The sequence below is a fragment of the Carettochelys insculpta genome, chromosome 6 (assembly GCF_033958435.1).
Source record: "Carettochelys insculpta isolate YL-2023 chromosome 6, ASM3395843v1, whole genome shotgun sequence".
NCBI lineage: Eukaryota > Metazoa > Chordata > Testudines > Carettochelyidae > Carettochelys > Carettochelys insculpta.
The window spans coordinates 102,061,740-102,078,120 of record NC_134142.1 but is presented as its reverse complement, the minus strand read 5'-3'; the positions used below and the strand labels follow the sequence as shown (position 1 = coordinate 102,078,120).

The 16,381-nt window shown below is 43.8% G+C and overlaps 1 protein-coding gene across 1 annotated transcript in view; it reads right to left on the bottom strand.

Moving 5' to 3' along the window:
• Window positions 1-16,381, bottom strand: part of TRIM66 (tripartite motif containing 66) — an 89,890-nt gene that overhangs the window by 19,207 nt on the left and 54,302 nt on the right. The window contains exon 11 of the mRNA XM_074997696.1: window positions 16,023-16,178. Within this exon, the coding sequence (XP_074853797.1) occupies window positions 16,023-16,178 (156 nt within the window). The remainder of the gene's footprint in view (window positions 1-16,022; window positions 16,179-16,381) is intronic.

Sequence of the window (16,381 nt, the reverse complement as noted above, 5' to 3'; positions counted from 1 at the left end):
AAGCAAATCCACTCATCTGTATGACTTTAAGCTGTTTTACAGCACTGCATGTGCGATATGATTGAAATCCTGACTTTTCTGTAGTTCATATCAAATGAATGTAAGTAGTCTTAAGAAGTATACAGATCTGCATTCTTTGAAGATGTGCTTCCACATTTAGTTTCTCACAGCTCAGTGATATTCATTAAGCCCAATAATTCACTGAATAAATCCTTTTGATTTAACTGCAATATCATAAGTTTTACCTGTTATCATATAGAATGATAAAGACACAGCCATTTGTTTATTGCACTTATTATTGTAAGGTTACTCTGAAGTCTGATAACTTATTCCAAGTCAACAGGGTAATGGTGAAGTAGTATCAAAAGATAATTCTCCATTTTCTGCTTTGTTATATTTGTATAAATTCTACTGTGGCACAAAACTAGTAATCAACAGCTAAGCCTGCACTCTGATCACTGAAACACCACTTAAGTTTACTTAGGATGGACTCGTTGAGGCCTAATAAGTGGTTTAGAAGAGCTAGGGTAAGACCAATGAACAACTTGGCCCATTAACACAGGCGATACAAGGTGGCACAGAAAAGACACAGAGAAAGAGGAAGGCTAGTGGAGCTAGAAAAGATCTCTGCTAGAGATCTCTTCCCTCTCTCTTTCAGGAAAGTGCTCAGGAGACAAACCCATACATGAGATGGCATATGGACAGGTAAGCTGGTGGAAAGAGCAAATGTAAACAAACTGTGCTGAGATATTTAACAACTGAGGGGCTCCAAACTTGTGTAGGCTGAGCAAAAGACAAGAATGGGACAGAGCATTGTCACATCTGGCTAACTCCAATGAAGTCAGAAGAACTTGAGACTTACCACGCAGCCCAGGTATGTGCTGAGAACAGGGTCCAGCCCTCTGACTTTTATTTTCACCTGAGCATGCCATCTAATTTCCTTTTAACCAACCTGGAACTGATCCTATGGTAGGACTGGATCTACACCTGCCCCCAACTTCAAAGGGGGCATGTTAATCAGGGTGATGGGAGATTACTAATGAAGTGCTGAGGTGAATATGCAGCACTTTACTGGGCTAATTCTCCCCCACAGCAACTTCCAAGTGTCAGGAATAAAGGCACCTCAAAGTGCCCACGGCTACATGCATGTCGGCACTTCGAAGTTTGACACTTGGAAGTTGCTGCAGGGGAGAATTAGCCCAATGAAGTGCTGCATATTCACCGCAGCACTTCATTAATAATCTCCCATCACCTTGATTAATATACCCCTGTTAGCCGATGGCCAAGGATGTTTGGTGAGGTGCCAGCTATGCCCGTTTTATACCATCCGTGACTTTAACCGCTAGGACGCACTGTCCCTTCGCGGCGGGCAGCCCGGGCTAGGCTGACGGATGCCCCAAGGTCCTAAAGACCCATGACTTTAACTGCTAGAGCTCAGAGCCCCTTCGCAGTGGGCAGTCAACACTGACTGACAGGTGCCCCAATGGCAGCACTAAGAGCCTTTCCACACCCGTGACTTTAACTGCTAGAGCTCAGAGCCCCTTCGCAGTGAGCAGTCAGGATTGACTGACAGGCGCCCCAAGAGTTTGCCCCGTGGAGGCGGCACAACTCAACGCTAGGCTCTTAGTACTCTCACCTAATGGCCAGGCTTTATAGCCAAAACAGCTGAGGTTCTTTAATTGTGTTGGCTGCTTTACAGTAAACCAGAGAAACAAGTCAGGCTTATGCACAAACGGTTACCAAAATTTATTAAACTAGATTCTAATCATGTGGTTACAAAATTGCTAGTGCCTACTTATTTAAATGTATAGATGTTACACACACAAACAAGTTACAAAACTGAAGCCACGATCCCAAAGAAAGAAAAACAAAGTATAGAGCTCTATTTCAAATATGTGTACACTAAAGATAGGAGATCAGGTGTGGGTGCTTCTTACCCTCCTTGCATCTCTCGATTCCAGCGGTGCCAAGCCAGGATCGGTCACTCAATTCCGCGGAAAGACGAATAAGGGACAAGGCTTAGGGACCCTTTTAGCTGCAGAAGCCTTGGGAGGCTGTCACTTATCTGACCAGCAGACAGATAGTGAAAAGCACTCAAAAATCATGGTGCTGTAGGTCCCATACTTATACCTCTGTACTCCTTTATTCTCTTTCTCCTTTCTTATGCCAAATTGGGGCTGGTCTGTCTGGGCGATGCCAGCTCTCGCAAGAGTAGTTTACACTTGCAAGGGAGAGAAACAATAAGTTTCAACTACTGGACATTCCTTTTATTAGGGTAAATATTTTCCCACCTAGGATGTTGGTGCGTGTGCATCACGTTATTTAGTAGGGGCTAAGAGCCATGTCTGTCACAGCTTCTCTGTCTGCTGTGAGCCTAATCGTTGTATATGTTCCCAGAGGCACATTGTAGCAGCACACCTGTGCTTCTCACAGCTTCAAAGGCTGTGCTGGAATTTATGTTAAGTGCCCTGTTGTTTTGGCTCCCTTGTGTTCCTAGCAATGCTGGTCTGAGAGGGGGCTGGCTGTCTGGCTACAACCCCCTTTGAAGTTGGGGGCAAGTGTAGACCCAGCCTACACGTGGCCAGTGCAAGAACATGTCTTGGGAAAAAAGAAAGTGGCTGTGTTTTCTCTGCATCTTCCATGACACCCTCCACTTAAATCAGTCATAGAATCATAGAACTGAATGAACCCTGAGCAATTGTCAAGTGCTGCACTCATGGCAGAACCAAGCACCATCTAGACCATCCCTGCCAGGTTTTTGTCTAACCTGCTCTTAACTATCTCCAATGATGAAGATTCTACAACATCCCTAAGCAATTTATTCCAGTGCCTAGACATCCTGACAGGAAAATTTTCCGAATGTCGAACCTAAACTTCTCCTGCTGCAATTTAAGTCCACTGATTCTTGTCCAATCCTCAAAGGTTAAGGAGTACAATTTTTCTCTCTCCTCCTTGTAACACCCTTTTAGATACTTGAAAGTTGTTAACATGTCTCACTCCCAGTCTTCTCTTTTCCAGACTAAACAAATGCGATTCTTTCAGTCTTCTGTCATGGGTAAGGTTTTCTAGACCTTTAATCACGTAGGTTGCTCTTTTCTGGACCTCCTTCAGTTTGTCCATATCCTTCCAGAAATGTGGCACCCCAAACTGGACACAATAGTGCAGTTGAGGCCTAATCAGCACAGAGTAGAATGGGAGAATTACTTGTCTTGCATTTGTGGAGTGGAGTTGGAGAACTGTGTCTTGCATACAATACTCATGTTAATAGATCCCAGAATGGTGTTTGGTTTTTGTGCAACTTTGTCACAGTGATGAGTCATAGGGCTTGTCTACACTACCACCTTCCTTCAAAGGACGGATGGTTATTAGGGTGTTGGGAGTTTACTAATGAAGTGTTGCCGTGCATAGGCAGCACTTCATTAAACAAATTTCCCCCCCGCAGCAACTTCGAAGTTTTAAACTTCGAAGTACCAGCGGGTGAGCTGCAGCTGTTTAAAACTTCGAAGTTGCTGCGGGGGGGGAATTTGCTTAATGAAGTGCTGCCTATGCACAGCAACACTTCATTAGTAAACGCCCAACACCCTAATTGCCATCCTTCCTTCAAAGGAAGGTGGTAGTATAGATAAGCCCACAGTTAGCCTATGGGCCACTATGACTCCTCGACCCCTTTCTACAGTACTCCTTCACAGGGAGTCACTTCCCATTTTGTATGCGTGCAATTAATTGTTCCTTCCTAAGTGAAGTACTTTGCATTTGTCCTTATAGAATGTCATCCCATTTACCTCAGACCATTTCTCCAGTTTGTCCAGGTCATTTTGAATTATAATCTTGTCCTCCAAAGCACTTGCAACTCCTCCCACTTTTGTATCATCCACAAACTTCATAAACGTACACTTTATGCCATTATCTAAATCATCGATGAGGATATTGAAGAGAACCAGTCCCAGAACTGATTCATGCGGAACCCCACTTGTTATGCCCTTCCAGCATGACTGTGAACCACTGATTACTACTCTCTGGGAATGGCTATCAAACCACTTATGCACCAAGCTTAAAGTATTTTTCTTATTAAGCTTTCTATCTCTAGTTTGTTTGAACTCATTTTGTGACTTGGCCTTTCTAATTTTGCCCCTATATACTTGTGTATTTGGTTGATATTCATCCTTTCTAATTTGACCTGGTTTCCACTTCCTGTAGGACCCCTCCTTGTTTTTTAGATCATTCAAGATCTCCTGTTTAAGCCAGGGTGGTCTCTTACCATGTTTCCTATCTTTCCTGCAGAGTGGAATAGTTTGCACTCCTGTGCCCTTACGAATGTCTCTCTGAAAAACTGCCAATTGTCCCCAATTGTTTTTCCTCTTAGACTTGCTTCCCATGGGATCCTACCTACCAACTCCCTGTGTTTGCTAAAGTGTTTTCTTGAAATCCAGTGTCTGTTTATCTTGTTCTCCCTCCAATCATTCCTTAGAATTATGAGCTCTACCATATCATGGTAACTTTTTTCCCCTTTCTTTCCCCTTATGCAGACACTCTCATCAAGGCTGTTTCCTGTCTTCATCTGAACCTCTGTCCAAGGGTATGCACTTTTAATATATAAGGCAACACCTCCTTTTATCCCACATACATCCTTCTTGAACAAGCTGTACCCTTCTATACCAATATTCCAGTTGTGTGTTTCATCCCACCAAGTCTATGATGCCAACTTTGTTATAGTTGTGTTCATTACTAATATTACAAGTTCTTCCTGCTTATTCTCAATACTTCTAGAATTAGTATACAGACCTGTAAGATACTGACTTGATTTTCCTCCACCCATACTATCTTGTCTCTCCTTTATCCCTGCTCTTATGACCCATGCCCTGTCCCCGGCTCCCTCCCCCGCAGTTTCTGACCCTTCTCCCAGGTCTCCATTTTTGCAGTCCTCAGTTGTGGGGCACCTCTGAACTGATCCTCAGTTGCTCTAACTGGCACCTGAGGACCACATCAGAGCTGCCCGGGGACTGAGGGAATGCAATGATATCTTAAAGGCACCTTTTTGCATGTCCTCTAAGCAAGCTACTGGTGGAGTTGGGAGTGGAACTCAGATCTCCTCACTCTATCTTCTGCTTGAACCAATATATACATGAATATTACAATGTCACCATCTGTTATGCACTGAGGCCTCACTCTGCAAAGATCCATCCATGCTCTGGATGAAATGGTTGCTCAACTGAAATCAGATGGAGTTTTGCCATTATCTTCAATGGTGACAGGATTTCATCCTGTGAGTTGTCATACTGAAGACAATAGGACTATTCAGAGTGCATATATGCCATTAGGGATATGCATAGGTCGGGGTCAGCAACCCCTGGCATGGGTGCCAAGAGCAACATATGAGCTGATTTTCATTGGCTTGTGAAGTGGGAGCTCAGCCCCACCCCACTTAACCCATGCAGCCAAGAGCTTGCTCAAAGCCATGCTACCTGTGGATTAACAAAAGACCAGCTAATGCAACCAATCACCACCTAAACTGTAAAGCTCTGCATCTTAATTTATTTATTAATTAAGCCATTGTGAACAGGCCTATTAGTGACTTTAAGAAGCGTCACTGGCACTCGAACCGTACATGGAGGTCAAAAGGTCAAATTTCAGCACTCTGCCTTGGAAAGGATGCTGACCCCTGACATAGGTCTTTGTAGGATGAAGGCCGGTATTTACAATGAATATATCTAGAGATCTGAAATTCAATAGTTATATACTTTTGACTCTGCCAGATAAAGTACGTTTTGTGAGGAAACTATTTAGATCATATAAACCAGTAGAAAACATAACTCTTGCTAAAAAGGAAAAAGAATAATGATGCTATCAAATTGCCATCTCTCCCCCCCTGGGGGCAGAAGTTAATTTTTGGTTATTTTAATGATGAGGAAACATTATGATCTTTCTGTACAAAATAGTAAAAAACTCATGGTAAAGAACAGACACATTCTATTCTGATCCATGGAGCTGCTGTCAAGTGTGAAGTGAACAATACACTGGGAACAAAGCTCATTAATAGCCTATTAATTCACTCCCTAAAATAATCATTTCTTTTGCCATTAGCAAAAAATCTCTTTTCCCTTGGCAGCTCAGCTAGGGTTTGAAAACGTGATGGCTTACAAGAACAGACCTTCATTTTATGAAAGCGCTATTGCTTTTACATTGCACCCTTTGAACAACAAGAATTAACCATCGTCTTGGGCAGAGAGTGGTTGCATGTGCAGGAAAATGTTCTCAGTTTGATATTTAAACCTATGGTTTTGCACTCACAAATACATCTGTGTTATAACAAATGAAATCGGTATCTAATAATGAAATTCAGTCTGATGACCTTTGTAACATTATGTCTATATCCAAATTTCAATTGTCCAAAGATGCTTTCTGCCAAAAATTTCACACTTATGATAGTTTAAGGTAAGACTAAATAACATGCAAAATAACTGTGATTAAATATTTCTTTGATCATAGTAGCATTCCAAGAAGGTCCTATGCAAACATGCAGCACTAACACACAAGAATTCTGAGACGAAAATACTTACCTTGAAAGACTGGGATTAGATTTGTTAGGATTGTTTGGCAAAGTCTCAAGGCTGTTGACATTAAGTGTGATTTATAAAGAAGGCGAAAACTATGAACTGCCAATTCTCTTTTCCATAAGAGAAATAACAGAGCGAATGGTTGCAGAGTAATGAACGGCTGCTATTAAGTAGAGCAATCCCCATGGCAGCTCATTATGCTAGTGAGGTTAAACAAATGCACTGCTCCAATCCAGTTGTTTAACTCACCACTCACAGCAGCACTGATAAAACAGTCTATAGGTACTTCCTATTGGTATTTCACAATTATAGGGTATAATCCAACAGGGTCTCCTTCTCCTCCTATGAGGAGGAAATCTTTCTTAACCTTTGTGGCAGACTCAGGCCCGTTGGTTTCAGGAGGTTGGTCCTTTTGGGATCCAGGCAGAAGTAAACCCACCCACAGCTATACAGGAACTTAGTCCTATTGGGGACAGAGAATGTACTACAAGATCCCCCCTACAGGGGTAGATCCACTAAATTCAGGACTCCAAATAAATTCAGGGGACAACTTAAAACGGAGACAGGCATGGAGGTCATAGGGCCAAAATAAGGGAGCCAGAAGGGGACACCGAGCAGAGAGCTCTGAACAGCACCCACTGGACTCCAAAGGCATAAAGGGAGCCAGTGGGTGCTGCCCAGAGGAACTCTGCCCAGATGCATGAATGGCGCAAGGAACAAAAGTAGGCATCACAGTCACAGTCTTCCTCCTCAGCTAACCTCTTCCCCTTGGTCTTATAAATGCCCATCTTGGCCATAGCTAGGAGAAGGCTGTACACAGGAGCTTGTTGGAAGGCAAATATACCGGCCAGAGGGTGAATAGTTTCCTGTTCCCTGCATGACTAGGGCAGGGACTGCTGCAGCATAATCAGGCAGGCACCTAGAGCCAGCCAAGAGCATGCCTGAAGCAAAGGAGAAAAAAGGCTAATCAAAGCACTTACAGCCCACAAACAACCTGCCGGTCCTAGGTTAAAAGGCTTCCCTTTACAGAGGGCTGGCATTGCGAAGGACTGGGAGTGAGAAAGTGGGCTGTAGGAAGGACTTGTACAGCTACCAGGAGGAAGGTTCTGGGAAGGGTCATTTTGAGAAGTGACCCAGAGAAAAAGCTGCAACGTTGGGAGTGGAAGGAACACTGCCTGTTGCTGCTGCCTTAGGCTCCCTGGGCCGGAACCTTGAGTAGTGGGAGGGCCTGGGTTCCCCCCCAGACTGCCCCACACCACTGCAGAGTCTACTCCTGTGACCAGGGCTAAGGACAGCTTTCACCCCCAATCCATTGACTGGGTTTTGATAAAGGTGGCTCAGTAGGCTCTGACTCCAGCCTCTCACAAAGGGTGAGAGTCTATGCTGAGAGTCACAGCAAGCCTCCGAGGCAAACGCTAGCAACCCAGAAGCACAGGACCCCTGAGGCCAATCTGGAGCCTTTTCATACCTTCTATCCTAACAAACTGGACCCTCCTCCACTTCAGAGCAGATGTGGTCATGTTCTATTTAGCTCAAAATGATGGGTTTTGTTAAATTACCATTGTAAGAAATATAGCTAATTGTGTTAAGCATAAACAGGTTTGTACTGTCAACAGCTCAACTCTTCATGTAAAACACTCCAGTACCTTGGAAACTAGCATGAAATTATTACAGTTATTCGTTCCTCACTACTAGCAGCAGTCTCAGTGGTGTACTAATATAAACCAAGTTGTGCCCTTACCCTCCCAAAACATATTCTTCATAAACCCTCAAATACTAGTGTAGACAAAAAACACTATCTGCATCTACACAGCCCCTCCCTTTCAGAAGGAACATGCCAATGTAGCTGATTGGAAATGCAAATGAGGCATGCATTTAAATATCTCATACCTCAGTTGCATATTCCTGCATGATCTAGCTTCCAGAAATGCCATTTGAGGAAGCCAAAGCAGTCATGTGGACACAGTTCCTTCAAAAGGAAACCCCCCTTTCAAAAGCACTCTTCTTCCTGAAAAAAAAATTAGGAAGAAGGGTGCTTTCGAAAGGGGGGTGGTTCCTTTTGAAGGAACCCCACTCACATGGTTTTTTTGGGTTTCTGGAAATGGCTCTTCTGGAAGCCAGATCACATGGGAATATGCAAATAAGCCATGAGATATTTAAATCCACACCTCATTTGCACTTCCAATTGGCTGCATTTGCATGCACATTCCGAAAGGGAAGGGGTGTGTAGATGCAGCTTATTAGACATGCACCTGAGCAAAGATAGATCCAACATCCCCAGTAAAGCTTAGGACAACAAATGTGATGTGTTGGGAACTGTGAAAAATAAAGACCACTTCCTCTGTAATAGATAAAATCCAGTTTTACCTCACATCAGGACAGAATCAGAAGCATTCGTGTTCATTATGTCTCAAAAGTAAATGTTTTAAAATCCATTTTTTCTTATATTTTGTGCCTACAGTGAGAATAAAGAATATTTTGGTTTGAAGAAAGCTGCCTGGGCGCTATTCTCACCACTGGTTACACACACAAAAAGGGGGTAGGACTGTAAATGTGATAGTGCCTATCACCATGACATTGGAGCTTCCTACTAAAAGATGCACGTGATGCATCTGTACTTTAATAATGGCATTTCTTCCCAAGTCTGTTTCATCTGCTTAAAAGTTACACCTCTAACTGAGCAAACTCATTAAGGAAAATGAAACACATTCAAACCAAGCAACTATCATGTGCATTTTATCATCCCCAAAAAAACCTTACAAAATTTTCATCTGTTCTCATTCAGACTGCCCTCCCCAGTCCTGTTTACAAATAAATAATTCACCAGTGTACCCTGCAAAAATAACAGGTGCATCAAATGATGCAGGTGATTGGTAACCTTCACTTCCAGATCGCTAGTTAGAAGTAACCCATGTTGGCAGCGTCTGAAAGTTACCCCACATCTGACAGCTATTAATAGCTAATGTGTAATGAGTTTGCTGGTTCAGTCCAATTCCCAAAAGACAAAGATCATTATAACAAAAAAAATCACTACATCAACCTGCATTTAATTCACTGCCTTGTTGGCATTCTCAACAGTGGGGCCATGAGTTGAACAGGCAGGGAAACTAAACTATTCTTTCATCTGTGAAGCCAGCTTTCTCCAGATCAGAAGGGGAATATATTGAGGGGGCAGTGTGGAGAAATGTTATGCTTTATTTGTGGCTAAAAAGAAGATTTCTGTGCTCAGAGCTGTAGTCCTGCACTTATACTACAAACCCAACACTTATACTACATGCAATAATGAAGATTTATACAAAACACACAACTGTCTGAATATCAGTAGCTAGGTACTCTTAAAGAAAAGAAAAGAAAAGAAAAGAAAAAGCATATCCCTCGTAGGAAAAGGCCAGTCAGAGGCAGACAAGAAAGACAGAAATGCAAATGCTCCCACAACTTATTTTTTCAATAGCAGGACAAAATGAGGGCATGCAGACATTTGAAGATACATATATAGACATGAGACCATATTCAACAAGTACAAAACACATAGATTGGCCAAAACAGGAAGACTCCTGAACTCTGGGAAAGTGATGGCTTAAAATTGTGACATACCATGGCTAGAAACACCTGCATTATGCCACAGGAAATCCAGGATTCTGCCTTGGCCTGACAAGTGGGAGACACCAAACCTTAAGGTATTTTAGAAATGTTTCAAGTATATTAATTGACTGTAGTTAGTAGTAGTAGTAGTAGTAGCAGCATCCTTCAGTCTACGTAGACTATGGATCGCACCCTTCGTAATTCCATTTGGAATCATCATTTGCAGCGTCGACTGTGAAGGCCCACACGAGAGTGACAGTCCTTGCTGCATCTGTTGCATGTGTAATGGGTGTCTTGCAGGTCCTTACTGTGGGCTCGCTTCTCCTCTGCTAGCTGTCTGATCCTCATCTCACCCTTCTGAAGGCCCTTGTGTAGTTTCTGCCTCCATCTGATGTGATCATCTGCCCGCTCCTCCCAGCTATCCGGCTCGATGTCTACCTCCCTGAGGTCCCTCTTGCAGACATCTTTGTAGTGCAACTGGGGGCGTCCAGGAGGTCTTTTGCCAGAGGCTAGCTCACCATACAGGATGTCTTTTGGGATCCTTCCATCATTCATCCTGTGGACGTGGCCAAGCCAGCGGAGCCACCACTGCCTGAGGAGGGTGTGCATGGTTGGGATTCCAGCTTGCTCATGGACGGCGGTATTGGACGCTCTGTCCTTCCATGATATTCCAAGGATGCGCCTGAGGCAGCACAAGTGGAAGACATTCAGCCTCTTTTCCTGGCAGGTGTACAGGGTCCAAGACTCGCTGCCGTAAAGGAGGGTGCTGAGGACGAAGGCTCTGTAGACTTGCATTTTGGTGTGGGTGTACAACTTGATGTTATTCCACACTCTCTCGCTGAGTCTGGACAGAGTTGTGGCTGCTTTTTCGATCCTCCTATTTAGCTCAGACTCCAATGACAGGGTGTCAGTGATGGTGGACCCGAGGTAAACGAACTCGTGGACGACCTCTAATGTATAGTTGTCAATGCTGATTGATGGAGGTTCAGCAACGTCCTGAGCAAGTACATTTGTCTTCTTTAGGCTGATGGAAGGCCCGAAGTCCTTGCATGCTTTGGAGAACCGATCCAGCAGTTTCTGAAGCTGGTCTTCTGTGTATGACACTACAGCAGCATCATTTGTGAACAGCGTATCTCTGATGAGGATTTCCCACACCTTAGATTTAGCTGTCAGCCTTGCAAGATTAAACAGTTCCCCATCAGATCTTGTGTGCAAGAAGATGCCCTCTGTTGAAGATCCAAAGGTGTGCTTCAGGAGGAGCGTGAAGAAGATCCCAAACACTGTTGTAGCAAGGATGCATCCTTGTTTGACGCCACTCCTGATGCTGAAAACATCCGATAATGTGCCGTCATATTGGATGGTTCCTCTCATGTCTTCGTGGAAAGACTGGATCATCTTGAATAACCGTGGTGGACAGCCTATCTTGTGGAGCAGTTTGAACAGTCCATCCCTGCTGACCAAGTCGAAGGCCTTGGTCAGGTTGATGAAGGCAATATAGAGTGGCTTCCTCTGCTCCCTGCATTTCTCCTGTAGCTGCCTCAGAGAGAAGACCATGTCGACAGTAGATCTCTCTGCGCGGAATTTGCACTGTGATTCGGGATACACCCTCTCGGCAATCTTCTGGAGTCTGCCGAGGATGACGCGAGTGAACAGTTTACCAGTGATGCTTAGGAGGGAGATTCCATGGTAACTGTTGCAGTCACCTCTGTCTCCTTTGTTCTTATACAAGGTTACGATGTTAGCATTGCGCATATCCTGTGGAACCTCTCCCTCTCTCCAGCACAGACACAGTAGCTCACATAGGGTTCCAGGAGAGTGTCTGTGGTACACTTGATTACCTCTGGTGGTATACCATCCTGGCCCGGGGCCTTTCCTACTGCAATGATGGCGATGGCTTTCTTCAGTTCATCCACAGTTGGTTCCTGGTCCAGTTCATCCATTACTGGTAGGAGCTCGAAAGCATCGAGGGCTGTATCAACCACAACGTTCTCGCGTGAGTACAGCTTGGGGTAGTGCTCAACCCAGCGCTCCATCTGTTTGGCTTCGTCAGCGATGACTTCACCAGATATGGATTTCAGGGTATTTATTAATACCCTTTTATTTAGTGGTAAGATAACAGTTTTAAAGGCGATAGGATACAAAAATAGCATTTATAAAACTAAGTAAAATGATAATAAACTGATATTCTTAGTTTAAAAATATTCAATATGCAAATAATATCTGGTGATGTGGCCTGGTATAATGGCTTTACTAGCCTTTGTTTGGAATGACTTACTTGAGGTTTTACCACCTGCAAGTAAGGTGGTTATTCCAAATTATTATTAGCCTGGGTTTTGTATAGCTTCAGGGCCCAACAGATATGATCCCATATATTGACATACAGGCTAGTTATTAGTCAATAGCATCAGATGCACCATAAATATGTTGCCAAATTAAATCACAGGTGTCTGATCATATGAGGAATCAAGCCTTGAAAATAAAACAAACAAAAACCAACTCTGGGCTACAAGTCATTGCAGTGGAAATTTTCATTTTCCACTGCTTTGTCTTTATGTTGTATTAGGAAAGCAGTGTGTGGAGAAGGGCGTGCTGGTACTGGCACACTCTGGTCCAGCAAATCCTTCATCCGACAGGATCATGGATGCTCCTGGGAGTAAAAGGGAGGTTCCCAGCTGCAAGGAGGTGGGCAGCATGGGGCCAGAGCCCTGTGGCAGCCCACAGAAGCCAGAGGCCAGAGTCAAAGCCTCAGTAGCAGCAGCCCAAGAATGGGGCCAGAGCCCTCTTGGGCGGCTGGGGTGGAAGCCAGAGCTCAGCAGAGGCTGAAGTAGATCACCAGAGGGGCTGGGGACCAGAGCCATGGGGGCCAAAGTCAGAACCCTGAGGGGGCCAGAGCCTGGCTGCAGCCTAGGAGAGTCTAGTCCAGGGTTGGGGTGCTGCACAGGGCCAGGGCTTGAATCCTACTGGGGCTGGATCATTGTGGCAGCACGGGCTGAGGTGCGCTGGAACCTTAGACAGCGTGGGACCGGGGCTGGAGCCCCTTGCACAGGGCAGACTGGAGCCCCCTCCAAGGCTGGAACCCAACGGCAGTGCAGACCAGATTGGAGCCCTGCTGCAGCCCCAGGCCAGGACTGGAGCTCCATGCACGGGGCAGACCAGAGCCCCATGGCAGCCCCAAGGAGCATGAGACGAGGGCTGGTGCCCCATGTGTGGGGCTGACCAGAACCCTGTGACAGTAACTCAGGAGCTGAAGCCAGAGCTGGAGCTCTGCATGGTCAGATTCCTCCAGCAGTAGGGGACCAGAGCCCTGTGGAAGCCCTGCAGCAGCATGGGCCGAGACAGCAGGGAGCCCCACAACAGACGTTGGTCATCCAGGGCACAGCAGGTGGGCAAGGAGGTCGGGGGTGGGGTTGAGCTGAAGCAAGTGTGTGGGGTCTCGTGGCAGAGGACCTCCCTTGGCCTGGCAAATGCTCTTGTTCAGGACCAGTCAAATCCTGACCATGCCAGATGAGGGAGGTGCAAACTGTATAAAGAACTTAAGCAGAATTGGAAAGCAAAGTTGAAATGTCTAACACCAACTATCACCTAAAAGGAAGAAAGTTTTTCTTCTATTAGCAGAATGCTCATATTGGCCTGCCATTCTATCTGTGATGTCTTCTGAAATTGCAGTGTTTTAGGGTTCTGCTCAGTTAAATAGAATACAACAACGTTTTACAGTAGCCTCACCGAATTTGTATGTGGAAGATGAAGCAGTCTTACCACGCCCTGTGCACCAAGGCAAATGTTGCCAGGATGGACCTCAACATAGAAACATATACTCAAATGCCACCAAAAGAGACAAAAACAGCCCTCGTGTTCATGACCAATGTAAACATTATTTTTAAAAGTTAACCATTTAAACTATTAAAATGATAGTGTTTAATCAGTTCACTGTTGGGACTGAGGCTGCTCTGGCCAGCTGGTCAGCTGGCACAACTATGATTAATAGTTAGGATGGGTGCACTAGTAAGATTAATGCTTACTGCTTAACCATTCAGTATTTCATATTCATAGTCTCAATCTCTCTTTTTTCTTATGTGGGAACTAATTTCCCATTCAAAGCAAGAATTAGCATGCCAGAAAAAATGCCTTTTGTATTAGACAGCTTACACAAAAACAGTATTTGTAGGTAACCACATCACACTCTTCCATTTACGTTCATTTCTAAATCAGCAAATGATAATGTCTTGAGTATGTCATGACATCACTCCCAAACTGGACAATTACAACAACAAAGCTTTGCAGTACAGGTGTGCTGCAAACTCAGCCACAGCTGACCAGTACACCAGCGTCCCCAAGAGAGCTCAGTTTAACTTTACGAAAATACTTATACCAGTCAGGCCTGCTAGATATTCTTTCCTCTTTTTCTCTCCTTCAGCAAGTACATTTCTTCAGTTCTGTTCTCATATTCACAATCCTCCTTTTGTTTCCTCTCTCTTCTTGCCTTTACATCTCACCTGCCTTCTGCTTTACACCTAGTTCTTTCTGCCACCTTCCCAAGCTCTTGAAACCTCAACTTGGACTTCTTTCCATGAGTACTGTATCTCTTCACAGCTAATTGGGCACTTCAGGAATCCTCATTTCCTGAGAGACAGGGTATCCTTTCAGCTCTAAAGAAGATGACAGCTTTTCAATACGCAGTAAATAAGCTGATAAAAGCTAGACAGTTGTAGAAATGTTCAAAAACATCTGTCTCTCTCTAACTATATGCTTTCTTTGATGATCACTTCAGGTCAGGGATCTCAAATTGTGGTTCTAGTATGTGCATAAAATGTTTAGGCATATAAGAAATCACTATTTTCCTGCTTAAACATACATGAGAAAGAAAATTAAAGCAGATGTACTAGACTATTATATCCCCTTTGTCTGTCACTTCTCTCCTTTTCCCTTTTCTTTGGCCATATTTACACTGCAAAACATTGTCAAACTAAATTATGTCAGCATGCAGACACCACAGTTATTACTAAATCATTTGTGTGTACCTGTGCACAACAGGCTTGCTGTGTTGGTGGTGTGCATCCTCACCAGTGCTGCTTGTATTGATTATATTGTGAGCATGGGTACTAGAAGCCAGTAACAACAGATATAAGCCACACAGAGTCCACAGTTGATATTGCATGACCCTAACCCCATCATGCGTGAGTCTATGCCACTCGAGGAAGTGGTGTTAATAAACTGGCACAGCAATGCACTTACATTGATGGAAACCAAATTTAAGTGAAAACACTTCCATAACTAGGTTAATGCAAGGCAGCTTATATTGACTATCCTTGTAGTCTAGACCCAGCCTGAGGCACACTCTACAGCACAGTTTATAAAAGACATTAGCTGCAACCATCCAACGATTTCCAAGGTTGATTGTCAAGTATGATTCTATCCAAATGCTGCAAGACAACTACTATTCCTGTAGCATATCCATTGCTGTATTTATTTATTTTTGGCACTGATGTTGGATGCAACCAGGCCACAGATGCCCCAGTAGAGAATTTATAGCAAAATTACAGGTCATGACTGTAAGTTGGCTTGTAACCATGCTGTCAGTATCTGGGTTTTTTTAAAATTATATTTTTAATTTTTTTTTCCAACATACAACAAATATACCACAATACCAGCTTCATCATAATACATAATATAAATAAAGATGGTGAGAATCAAAGGAGGGGAGGGGGAAGCAGGTGTAACCATCTTTGAAAATTGCCTGGTTATTAGCAAGCCATTGTGCTGACAAAACATAAGCCAGACATTTAAATCCTTCAACCTGGATGTGAACTCAGGGGAACTGACACATGATATATTCAATGCTATAAAAGCACGTGTTCTCTTAAAAAGGATTTGAAAACCTTTGTGTACCTTCCTCAGTGGATTCAAAGAAGAGTGTTGCAAAGCGCTCTCTGGGGTGGGATTGCTGGGTTCTTCAGCTACTGGTTGTGATGGAGGTGGAATAACATTTCTATCAAGGGAAAGCACTGGCTTTTCACTTTCTAGTTCAGCAGAATCCTCACAAGCCTATGATGAAAGAATAAGATTTCAGTCTTTCCAGGAACTCAGATCCAGTAAATTGTAGGAAGATACCATCAACACAGCATATGTGAAATATTAAAACAATGAAAATTCTTTAAAATAACACTTTTGTTTTAAAGACACTCAAAATAACCCATGACAAAGTGAGCGAAAGAGAAACAGATAGAAACTGATCTCCCTCTTAGGCT